Source organism: Xiphophorus hellerii, chromosome 22 (assembly GCF_003331165.1).
Source record: "Xiphophorus hellerii strain 12219 chromosome 22, Xiphophorus_hellerii-4.1, whole genome shotgun sequence".
In the NCBI taxonomy this organism is placed as follows: Eukaryota; Metazoa; Chordata; class Actinopteri; order Cyprinodontiformes; family Poeciliidae; genus Xiphophorus; species Xiphophorus hellerii.
In genome coordinates this window covers 29178057-29190417 of record NC_045693.1, presented here as the reverse complement: position 1 = coordinate 29190417, position 12361 = coordinate 29178057, and the positions used below count along the sequence as shown (strand labels likewise).

Genomic DNA, 12361 nt, shown 5'->3' with positions numbered 1-12361 from the left:
GGCCAAAGCATATTATTCCTGTCCTTTATGTTTCCTTTTTGCACACTTCCCACAAATGTTAAACATGTTCAGTTTTCTTTTGATTGTAGAGGTTTGGACTTAACAAGGCCAATAGATCAATCTGCCCGTTGGTCCTGTGAGGATACTTGGCAGTTTTTGGAGACTTCTTTTAGTTTCTTGCAGGCTGCTTTCTGTGTGAACCTGGTATGAATAGCGAGAACTGGGCATTTTGGCTGTTTTTATGACTGTTTTTACTTGTTGACATCTAGATTTCGGTTCAGACATGTCCAAGTGCTGGCCACCTTGTCCGTTTGCTGTTATTTTGTTTTTGTTGTTGTTTCAAATATATCCCTCTGCCACAAAAAAAACACATCAACAAAGCAGTAATTTTTTCCAACTTTAGGAACATTTTGTATTCACTTTCACAACTGCAATCTAAAGTGATTTTCTATCATATACTCATGGTTTACTGTAAGGAAGAGTGGTTTTATGACTGACAAATCATACCTAAAGCATGGGTTCACATAAAGGGATCAGAAGCAAAAATAATGGAAGGATGCTGTAATATGAAGTGTTCAGAAAATAATTAAATCTAAGATTTGAGAATTTTTAAGACAATTTATCCATATTGTTTATGAAAATTATAACTACCAAGATAAATAAACTGATTTGCAATGGTTTAAGCACCACAGGTGCAAAATAGTTTATTTGTGGTCACAACCAACATTACAGCATCTTACTAAATAGAGAAATGGATGGAAGATTCTTCCCTTCATTATACTAAAAAGCTGTGAATGGTTGAACATGAAGTAACAAATTTCCCCTATAGATATATACGGTATATAGTTTTTCCAACATGTGGCAGCTGCCAGGCTCTGCAGACCAGAGGGGTCAAAGGGACGGGGAGGCTGTTCTGCTGACAGCTCCACCTGCTGCTCAATGAGGCATTAAGCAGAAAATAGCAGGTTTTTTCTACTCCAAGTGCTGCTCTGTTGAGCTCTTTATTGCACATGATAATAAAACAGCCAGAAATATGTCTCAAACAAATGAGACAAGGAGAGACGGCACCACTAAGGTGAAGGGGTTCACTGGTATGTTTAGTGCATAGACTATTTAAAATGTTAGATTTTTTTTTTTAATTTGAATGAACACCACATATTTCTTGTTGGTTAATCGCTTAAAAATGTAACAGAGCTGCAAATTGTGGAGATAAAAATCCATTCCAAAATCTCCATAGGATTGGATTATAATGATCATGGAGAATGAAATCTCATACCAGTGTTGAGGCAGAGCAGAATTACATACACAGGGATACGTTCACTATATGGCATATTCAATAAATAAGAAGCAAATTTATATCTTTTTACCAAGTGGACATTCCTATTGTTTTCACCACATCATAGTTTTGTTTAAAGCTACATTTCTACCACCATTAGAAACTGATTAAAAAGAAACAATTTAACAAAAATACAAATTTAAAAATTCTAATCTAATATTTATAAAAGTCCATTTTAGTTTAGTCTTGTATACTGCAATAAACTAATTTCTTTATTTGTTGAGTTCTAAAAACAAACACTGGCTTGGTTGAATAAAAGCTTTCCTCATTTCAGCTTTGCACTCACTCAGTTCATGTTATTAACGCAACTTCTGGGTTAAATACATATAATATTGTGTCAAACAGTTTGTGATGTCTGGGTCAATTACACATAATGTTCTGGGTCAGACTGTCACATAATCACCATCCCTATAAAGTATTCACACCCTCTAAAAAGATAATGTTTCCTTACTGTAACACTACAGTACACATAGTTAATAATTCTTTTAAGATATAAACTATAAGCAGCAACATGTTTTTTTCCTTTAAAGGAGCATTATTACGTGTTTTTCAGGCATATAGTGTCATTTTATAGCACAGTCAAGTAACTGTTACTTTCAGATGTTTAAAAAATGCTAAATATATCAAATATGACTTAAAAAAAATCATACTTTGTAATCTAATGCCTTGAAATTGGGCCTCTGTCTCTTTAAGAAGCTCCTGCTCTTTCTGAAACTCCGCGTTCAGAAAGTCATTGTTAGATGGCTCCTCTATTAACCCTTTAGCAACGTTTTTCCAAGTGTTCCATTGAGAAGTATCTACTATAATGAGCTCAGCAGATGTACAGTTCCACCAGGTGTTTGCTAATTTCTGCTGGCTAGTCTGAAGGAGCTGAGTGGGAGAGTCGAGGGAGGATGGGGTGGAGGGGAGCTGCTTCTCACAGAGGAGCCCCACCTCCAGCTGAGGAGCTGCAGAACCTGCAGCTCTGAGGAGACAAGGTCCACTCAAGCATTATTTGGCACAGCTGAATGGTTGCCATGAAGAATAAAAGAATTTCTCAAGCATGCATGAAAGAATCAAGGCAACACTACAAGTTTGTTTTGGATGAGGGAATAATATAACATGATGTAAAGCTAAAAAAAGAAAAAAAATTACTTGATACTGCCCCTTTAATTTCAATTCTTGAGAACTGTCGTATATGTACTTGCTAATACAAATACAATAGTACACATATGACTGTGTGGCGAGTACAAATACTCAGATAATTGTTTGAGAACCGGTACACATAGTTCATGTTCTGGAGACGAGTGAAATTGCCACGTTAACCCTTTTCCTTCAGACAAAAAGAAGATTCATCTAACCGGTAGACTATAAAAGTGTATAATGTAATGATGCACAAATATAACATGCTGGCAAAATAAAAGTTTAACTGTTACACTGGTTTACCTTCATTGTTGCTCATCAATACTCATCAAAATATGGAAACGAAGTTAAGATCTTCCTAAAACTACTCGGGTAGTTCACGGCGGCTCCCTGTAGTTACTACATTTCCTTTAAAGCTTCCCACACTCCAACAACAAACTCCATAAAACAATGAGCTCCAGTCTTGGTCCAAATGAATTTTATTCTGAACATTGAAAGACAAATACATACATCATCTTCTACAGTGATAATTAACAACAGGCTTGTTGTTATCGCTCCTCATATATTAACTCTCAGGTAACAGCAGTATTATTCACAACCTGGAAGGTAGACGGTAAGAATGGGCTTAAACTGGACTGGGTTAGTTTCAGTACGGTGTGAAGGGAAGAGTAAGAGAGGGAACAAATCATCGTTACTGGTTTTGTCTGCCACAAACACCAACATTCGTTCACATCTTTCAACATAAGCTGCTGATTAGACAGTGACTGGTCACTAAGCTGTTTTGTCATTTATTATTCAGAATATTATTGTAACTGTGGCTTTAAATTAAAAGTACTAGCTAGATTTACTATCAGGCAAGGTAACTAGCTAACTAACACATCTACAACTTCACTGTTGTCAGTTGTCCGACCAGCTAATGTAGCTGCCATTTTGAATACTCAAGAGCATTAAACTTGGATAAGATAAAATTCTAATTGTTTTAAACTCAGAAATCATGTTAGTGATATCCTAAAAGTGAATTGGTTTAATTCAAATGAAGCATTCTTTTGTATAAGGCCAAGAAGTGTTAGCATGTTCATGTAAAGGCACGAGCATTATGTAGTTTAGTAGCTTTCTTTTCTTTTTTTTAACAAGCCCATCTTGCACAAATTACAAGGTTTGATCTGAAACAATGGAAGAATTGGTTAAAATAAATCAGACATTACAGAATTTAATAGCTTTTCTTCTGCCCAGTTCACACAGGCTACATGTAGCTCTGCAGAAAACCAAATTCATTGCTAAGTAAGTTGCACCTCAGCTTTATAAGATTTATTATTTATAACTGTTTTGCCAAAGTTATTATTTTGTAACATGAACTAAAAAAAACCCTGAAAAATCAAACCAAACATATAACTGGCCTGTAGCTCTTTACCATTCCTCACCACACGTCAGACAAAAAGGTCCCTGGTTGGGATTTTAACCCATATCTCTGCAATTACATGTAGCCACGTTTTTGATCACTGAAACCATACTTTGAAAGTTTAGGCTTAACGAAATTTCAACAGCAACATGTCAAAAAATTTTGTCTTGCGATAATACATCTCAGTGATGTTGAAAAGTGGAAAATACACAAACAATAACTTGGTTATAGAATGGGTGAAGCAGACTTAGCTGGCAGACTTTTGTCATAAATATAAGCAAACAAAGATAAACTGTGGGGTTCCTCAAGGCTCCATTCTTGGACCACCTTTTAGTTCATATCTATCTGATTCCCCTTGTTTAGTTTTTCTATATCTGTGCTTCAATAGATGCCACTCACAGTATCTCGGCATTGTTACTGTATGACTTTGATACTTAGGCGCCGTGTTTTTCCATGCTTCTGTGGTATTTATTTAGGTACTTTTAGTGGGACTTGAAGGTCTTTTTCTAAACATGACAATATTTGAAATGGATTCAATGGGCTGCTATCCCCGTGACCCGACCCCAGATAAGCGGAAGAAGATGGATGGATGGTCAATTGACTACTTTGCTTGCTTAACTAATTGATCGTTTTGATTACTGGAGTCTATCATCTTGTTTTGTTTTTATGTGTTAGACTGAGTTTTTACTGTTGCTGGATTAAAATGAACAACTTGATATGTATGCCGATATGTATATGTGTGCAAACATAAACATAGTGCCAAACATGAACAGCTTTTTTTTTTAAACTTCACAAATCTTATCTTTGTTATTCCAGCAGTAAGCTTTTACTGCTGGAATACTGGTTAATATTTTATCTGGTTGGTGTTTATTTTGGTGATACATTTGTCCACTGTCTTGCTGTTAAAGTGGGTCTTTTAAATATTTCAAAGAAAATCACTGATGATTCTGAGCATTGGGCACCACAACGTCATCTTTTCAATAAGTTAGTGAAACCAAGGGTTATATTAACAGACCCCAGCCCTATCCTATGGAGATATCAGTAGAGGTATAAATACTGAGGTGAAACAGATCTGACTGAATGTTTTATCCTCCAGGCAAACTTTCTGACTGACTACTCAAAATGGCTGCTGGGTGACATATCAACTTGGATCATTTTCTGCTGAAATATTGGGAACAGTGTCTGTTTTCAAAGTGCTAGGAGTGCTGACGTATATTAAAATGGTTTCTGTATTGAAGCTTCTGTAGGGTTAAGGACTGCAACTGGGAATATGTTTCACGGTGCTTCTTTAAAAAGCCCTGAACCACAGGGACCTCCATTTGTTCATTTTCTTCCCCCTCTCCCTGCATAGTAATGACAACCGTGACAGCTCAACACCGCAGCAACATGTCAGAGCTGAGATGCGCAACAGAAAATAAAAGTTAAGACATTCTTGTTCACAGTACCTTGATTGAAATCAGCTTTTGTACCTGTTCACTGCATTGACTGTAACTCCGACACATTGACATGTCTGTAAGTCGGTCATTTACACTGAATACCTATCATATACTTGCTTAAAATACTTGTTTTTTTGCATCTTATTAGCATGGTTTTCAATACACCTGTACATATTAAGCACTTTCTGAGAAAATGTGGCAAGTGTTCAGTTGAGGTTAAAAACCAAACTATCAAGATCCCTTTTTAAGTTCTATAGCTCATTGCTGAAAGCTTAGAAAAATTGATTAAGAGTTTGAGAAGCTCTTCAGTGCCTTTAAATGTCACCTACCTGACTTTAACTTTTCTAGTCATTCACACCTGATCTTGCACACACTCAGTCACACACAGTGGTTACGTTTGGAGGGACATAAAAAAAGAAGGGATTGTCACTGGAGTTTCTCTAAGACTGTCTGGATAAAAGCAGAAGAGGCGGAAACAGCAACAACCCGTCTGAGTCCGGAGTTGGACCGAATTCAACCTGGACCCCACAGAACTGGGACAGGAGCAGACTGGGATTAACTGCACCAGAAAGGGGGCACTGGGATTTTCATTATTTGCTGGCATTATGTATTCACAGCAAAAAACACAAAAATCTTAGCAAGTATTTTTGGTCTAGTTTCCAGTACAAATGTCTTAGTCACTTTTCAGTAAGAAACAGGAGCAAGTTTTAAGTCAATAATTTATTAATGTTGATGTAAAAGAACCAGTTCCACTGATAAATTATTTCATTTCTGACTAATACCATCTCATTAATATTAAGGAATTATTGACTTAAAAAGAGCTGCTAATTCTTGCTGAAAAGTTACTTAGAAGTTAGTTTTGTCTTATTTCGATATTTGCACTAGAAACTAGAACAAAAATATTATAGTTTGTGTTTTTGCAGAGTTCTAAGCTAACCTAGGTAACCTCGCTTCTTGCTTTCTGTTAAATATTTGCAATTAATACATTGGTACCCCAATTAAGTCTGTCATAATAAGTAATAAATTTTGAATGATAAATTAAAATGAACTTGATAATTTCCATTCTGATTTTTTAAGGTCAATTTTGTTTACAGAAATATCACAATCCATTTTCTTTATGGTTTTGGTTATAAGTGTTTTTTCCCCCCAGTTTTATTTACGGTTTTTGGTTGCCATGTTTTTTCTTGGATGTTTCAAATATCTTCTAGTCCCAGTGTTGAGAGTTTTTTTGCAAAATTAAACTCTATTCCTTATTGAAAAGGCAGACTTGACTTATTATGCCATTGTTCATAAATTACTCAAAAATGGTCTCAAATCAACATTATTGTTTAGTGAAATAATTTCTGGGACAATTTATCATCCTAAATTTGTTGTTGTGACAGGCTGAACCTTAAATATGTTGTTGTGACAGGCTGAACCTTAAATATGTTGTTGTGACAGGCTGAACCTTAAATATGTTGTTGTGACAGGCTGAACCTTAAATTTGTTGTTGTGACAGGCTGAACCTTAAATATGTTGTTGTGACAGGCTGAACCTTAAATATGTTGTTGTGACAGGCTGAACCTTAAATTTGTTGTTGTGACAGGCTGAACCTTAATACCCTGACTTTGATGGCTAAATATGTGTCAATCCAAGATATGGACCTGGGGTTTTCTTATTTTTTGAAAATGTTCTCCATTTGATCCCAAGTAAGCCCTCTTATTGTTAATTTCTTCCAAATAATGGAAAAAATGGCAAACAACATAAAACTGACATGGAATTTAAGGAGGATGATATTTAGTTACTTAGTGTTACTGACTTTACCTGGGGTTTTCTTACAGAACAAATCTTGCTGTTAACATATTAATCTCCCTAAACATTAACAGCCAGATCACACAATGAGTAACCCCAGCCCATTCCAGACCTCTGGTCCAGTTTATTCCAGTCCAGCTGCACTGTCCTCTATTCCGTTTCTCTGAGTTCGTTCCCGGGCCAGTCCCATCTGGTCCAACCTGCCGCTCGTTTCACGGCTCTTCAAACAGCTGCAGGTCCAGCCTAACGACAATCTCCCCCGTGGGAACCTCATGAAGCAGCAGCCTCTTCGTGATTGGTCCTTTGGAGCCCTGGTCCTTCTTTATCTCGGCCAATCGGATCTCAGTCCTGCCGAGGAAGTCTGCAGAGACAAGACGTGGTAAGTCAAGGGGCGTTTTGTCCCTCTGTGTGGGACAAACAGTAACGCTGGATGGTTTAGAAACTGAATGCGTCACACACCGTCAGGTGAGAACTGGTCTCGTTCAAACACAGTGATGCAGAGGACGTCCTGTTCAAGGTCCTTAATAAAAAACTGACAATTGGAATTCCACTTGGGATTCAAAGTGTCCTGCAAACAAAGAAAACAACTCAGATGAACTTTGAATTCACATTCCCTAAAACCCACATTGGTTTGTTGGGCAGGGCAGTAACTAGGTATTCTCTGAGGTGTTTGCAGACACATTAAATTCAAATTCAAACAAAAAAACACCTTATTGATCCCAAAGGAAAATTAAAATTGTCTAAAACATTATTTTACGAGTCTAAATTCTATGGCCCTGTCACAGTGGCACACACTTTCCCACTTCAATTATGTTAGTAACTGTTAACAATTTTAACAGACATCTACAATCCATAATCCTTACTTTTCTTTTCAGATTTTCTTTTCTTAGTCTATTTTAGACAATAAAACATATAGAACACAAAAGCAGAATTTTTTTCAGTTAACAAATATGCACCACTTTCCCAACTCCAATAGAAAACACTGAAATTGGTTCATGTATAAAACATGGATACGAATAGAAATACTTCAAACATTCCTGATTGATTTATTTTGCTCCTTATTAATGTTAAAACATTAATAAACCAAGTTTTAACCATGTAATAAAATGGATTTTTTACTTTCACTTTACTCTTTTAGAGTTGCTTTTGATTAGTAGTAAGTTGGACACAACATATTTGATTTGTAGTTGTTTGATGATTTGACAAAATGTAATATTTATTACTCATTTCATAATGGTTTTTACTATGTAAAAACACAATGTGTAAGAAAATGCCTATAGTCATTTTTCTCCTACCTGTACTGTTTTTGTGATATGGCACTGAGAGCCCATGGTGACTTCACAATAAGGGTTGCTTTTACCTTGAAACACAGACAATGTTGCTGCTGATTATTGTGGATAAAACCAGTTGAGAGAAGCTACTGATTAGCTTCATTAGATTATCACATTAAATCATGATGCTTTGAATAAAAAAAGCAATACCACAGATTTAATAAAAGGTCGACCTTCAATGGCCTCTTTACGTACCGTGGGTGCGACAGGGTTTGAGCTCGATGCCCTCCACGATGTTAACCATCAGCCTGCCGATCCCGGTCGCCCTCTGAGAACGGACTGAGACGAGGAGCAGACAGGTCAGCCGGCGGGGTTTTAATGAAACCACAGAAATCAGCCTGAGAGCCCAGCTTACCTAAATACGCTTTCTCCCTCTTCTTCTTCTCTGTCTCAATGAAAAGCTCTGAAGCGGCCTTAATTTTCTGAACCCATGCCGTCCTGTAAGGAGATGTAAGGAGGCAAAAAGTTGGATTATCTAATTTAAGGAATACACTCTCAGTTGGCTTTCCAATGATATTATAATTTTTATTGTGTTTGCATTTGTCATTGTGGTATCTGGGTTTTGTTTTCTCTCTTTCTGCAGGTTTAGAGGCAGACGTTTAAGTTGTTGACTTGTGTTCTCTTTATGCTTCTTCTCCTCTCCTATCTCCTTTCTTTTTAATCCTTTGTCCCACCTTTCTCCGTTTCTTTTCTCTCTTTCTTTTTTGTCTCTGTGTACATTACATCTGAAATAAACCCAAAATAAGTCTCTAAAAAGTAAGAAGAGCATCACAGGGAAACCTGTAACACTCCAGTCAATGTGTTGGGCTTCGCCTTGACACTCTCACAATTCTGAGTGCCAAACTGCAGGACAGGACACGTAAAAGAAATAAAATAATAATAATATTAATAAAGAAATAAGAAAAAACCATAAGATGACCAGCTTATAAAAACAAACATCTGAAGCTCTCGTCTGGGTTGTGTGTTTTCCGTTACCGTTCGTTGATGCTTTCAGCTCGGAGGGTGTAAACTCGGTCTATGTGTGAGATGTGAAACAGAGGCTCATCCCCTGATGGATCGGTTGGCAGCTTTACTAACACTTCGTTCAGAAAGATCGGCTGAAAGAAACAAAAAGATCCAGTTAGAAATGAGGGTGGGGGAGGGTACATATTGTATCATTTACCATTAATCTTGATAAATTCCTTATCATAATAAGACTTTGATTTATCGGTGTCACAAATTCTAGTTAATAATCTTTAAAAACCACTGAAACTGTCCATATTGTCGAGATTGCTAGTTTTACTATTTTCTCCATTTTTTGTTCAATCAAAGCAGCAATGTACATCAATACATTTGACAATATGATTAAATGTGGTTACTATGTGCAGTTTTGTCAAACAAATGACACTTCATTATGTGACTGGTGTCCTAAAGAAGTGCATTACAAATAAAACAGGGAAGTTTTTTAAGAGCAGTATTAGTTTGTAGGGCTGATTACTGAGTCATGCAGTCACAGACACACAGTAAGCTAAAAAAAGAAGCAATAGTTCTTATCGTCACTTTTCATGTTATCACAACAGTACCAGTAAATATTGTGATCAATTTTAGGTCCATATCACACATCCATCACTGAGGGTTTACCTTCTGTTGAAAACTACACTCGTGCTTTCTTACACAAATAGGGCAAAGTGCATTAAAGTTCAAGAAAAGAAGGTGAAATTTTTATTTTCCTCCATTAAATGAGAGCATAGATGCGTTTGCCAGTCTTCTCACCGTTTTGTACATGCGGTACTGCAGGTGGGTTTTTGAGGAGAAGACTTTGTCAGAACCTGAAGAGCCCAGAGGTTTGGTGACCTGTTTGAGGAAGGGAAAAAAGTTTAAATTTGTTTAAGTGTGTCATGAGTCCAGAAATATACTGCAACAGACGAGGAGCTGCAGACGTTTTCAGCTAACTGTCAAAATCAGTGAAAACAGATGTACACAAATTTCCATTTTTGAGGATGTTAATCATTTCAAATATAATTTTTTTTAATCTGGTGAAATGGCGCCATCTATAGCTTAGACCTCAAGAGCTGTAGGAACATGTCCATCTTTTTAAATAATCAATTTTCTGGAAAATTTGGATTGATGACATAATTCAACTGAGCCACAGCTTCTTACAGGAAGACTCACCTGTGTGAGCAGCAGGAAGTCGTTGAACAGGAAGCCGTAGAGCTCCTTGCTGCTCTTTGCTTTGAACAGCTTCCCGCTGTGGAGGAACTTCCTGGGTCCCAGACAGTTGGTGACCGAGTTGAACACCAGTTGCTAAAAAGAACAGAGAAATTTATTTGAAATAAACAAATTAAACGATCATACAAGTTTCAAGGTGATGGTGTTAAATGTTTTGCTCTACAAAGTTTCTGGTTCTTTTTATTCTAGTTTTAAAAAAAAAACATCACAAGATTGAAAGTATACTTCAAAAGGTTTTACACCACATACATATTAACAGTAAATGGATCTCAGTGCTGCTTCTGACATAGTGAGAAATAAGATTTTGATTGAATGGGGAAAGTACTTTGTGATAAACTGGGTCACATCAGGCAGGAATACTTTGTCATTCAGAAATAATTAGGGACAAAAGATTAATGCTTTAATTTTGGTCAATTGACGCACATAATTGCTTTATTATTACTTTGTACTCGCATGTTTGCATTACACCCAAAAAACCACAATGGACAACAAAGTAATTTCTGCTTCTAAAACAATCTGACCGGACGCTGGGAAAGACGACTGTTGTGTTCAAGTTATGCTGAAAGGAGTTAGCCTATCAGAGAAGCTGTTCAAGCCTGAAATAGCATCTCGATGCCAAACATGTAGCAGGTGACCCCAACACTAATGTCAGCATCCACATTTCTAAAGAAATCATTTTTCTAATAAATGATTAATTTAAGCAAACTAAGATCATATGTGGGATTCCTCAGGGTTCTTTTCTCACACTAATTTTTATTGGATATATAACTGCGTAATATATATCCATGTAATAATCTCCATCAGATTATTACATTTTTCTCCATACATATTCTGATGACACCATATATGTTGTGGCTGCCTAAAGTTGTATATATATATATATATATATATACATTTTCTCTGTAAAATATGTCAATAAAGTTATTCAGGAAAGCTTGCCTTGTCTTGAGTATTTCACCTCTTATTAATCTTAAAAAAGCGGTTGCGGCTGATACTGCACCTCTGACAGCCCCTCACACTGAACGTGAGCCTGAATCCACTCCAGCCGGTCAGAGTTTTCCTTCTCTCTGACGCCTTCATTCACCTGAGAACACACAACAACACACACTCAACTCGTCATGCACACCCAAGTACATTTTCTATCAAGATTAACTTCTCTTACAATCATGTTTGAGTAAAAAAACTAAAAACCTTGAAAGCATCAAACACAGTTAAATCCCAATTGGAGTTCCAAGTAGTTTTTTAAGAGCATATAGCCAATTTGATGCATTTAAAGTGTCATTTTAAAGTACACGTTTCTTACTTTGGTGATTTAAAGATGGTTAAATCACAAGATGTTAATGTAACTTTCAATATCTTGATAACTACGTTCCTGTAATGCACTTAAACTCTCATGAATAAAACACTAATTATGTGTAGAAAGGTGAGACTTTTAGATGTTGCCATTCACTGCTGCACTATTTTACACAATCTCCACACAACTTGATCATTTAAGCATCTTAGTGACACAGACATTGGGACAAATAAGGGTGTGTCTCAGTAACAATGCTGGTCAGAATCTTAATATGGATAGAATTGGATTTTTTAAATGCTTTTAAATCTCTGGTTAGGATGCTGGTCTCTGTTTCACCGTGTAAATCACTCACTATGTTCAGGCTGGTGATTTTTACTTTTCTCTTGATTAGCCACCTTATGAATCATTGAGATTGGGTATTCTGTATTTAACGTTGTCACTTTT

The 12361-nt window shown here is 36.5% G+C and overlaps 1 protein-coding gene across 1 annotated transcript in view; it reads right to left on the bottom strand.

The window, feature by feature from the left end:
* Positions 1-2919: 2919 nt before the first annotated feature.
* Positions 2920-12361, bottom strand: part of itsn1 (intersectin 1 (SH3 domain protein)) — a 61558-nt gene continuing 52116 nt past the window's right edge. The window contains 9 exon segments of the mRNA XM_032554133.1: positions 2920-7445; positions 7544-7652; positions 8380-8444; positions 8611-8694; positions 8771-8853; positions 9391-9512; positions 10168-10248; positions 10567-10698; positions 11624-11707. Of these exon segments, the coding sequence (XP_032410024.1) occupies positions 7297-7445; positions 7544-7652; positions 8380-8444; positions 8611-8694; positions 8771-8853; positions 9391-9512; positions 10168-10248; positions 10567-10698; positions 11624-11707 (909 nt within the window). The 3' untranslated portion in view covers positions 2920-7296.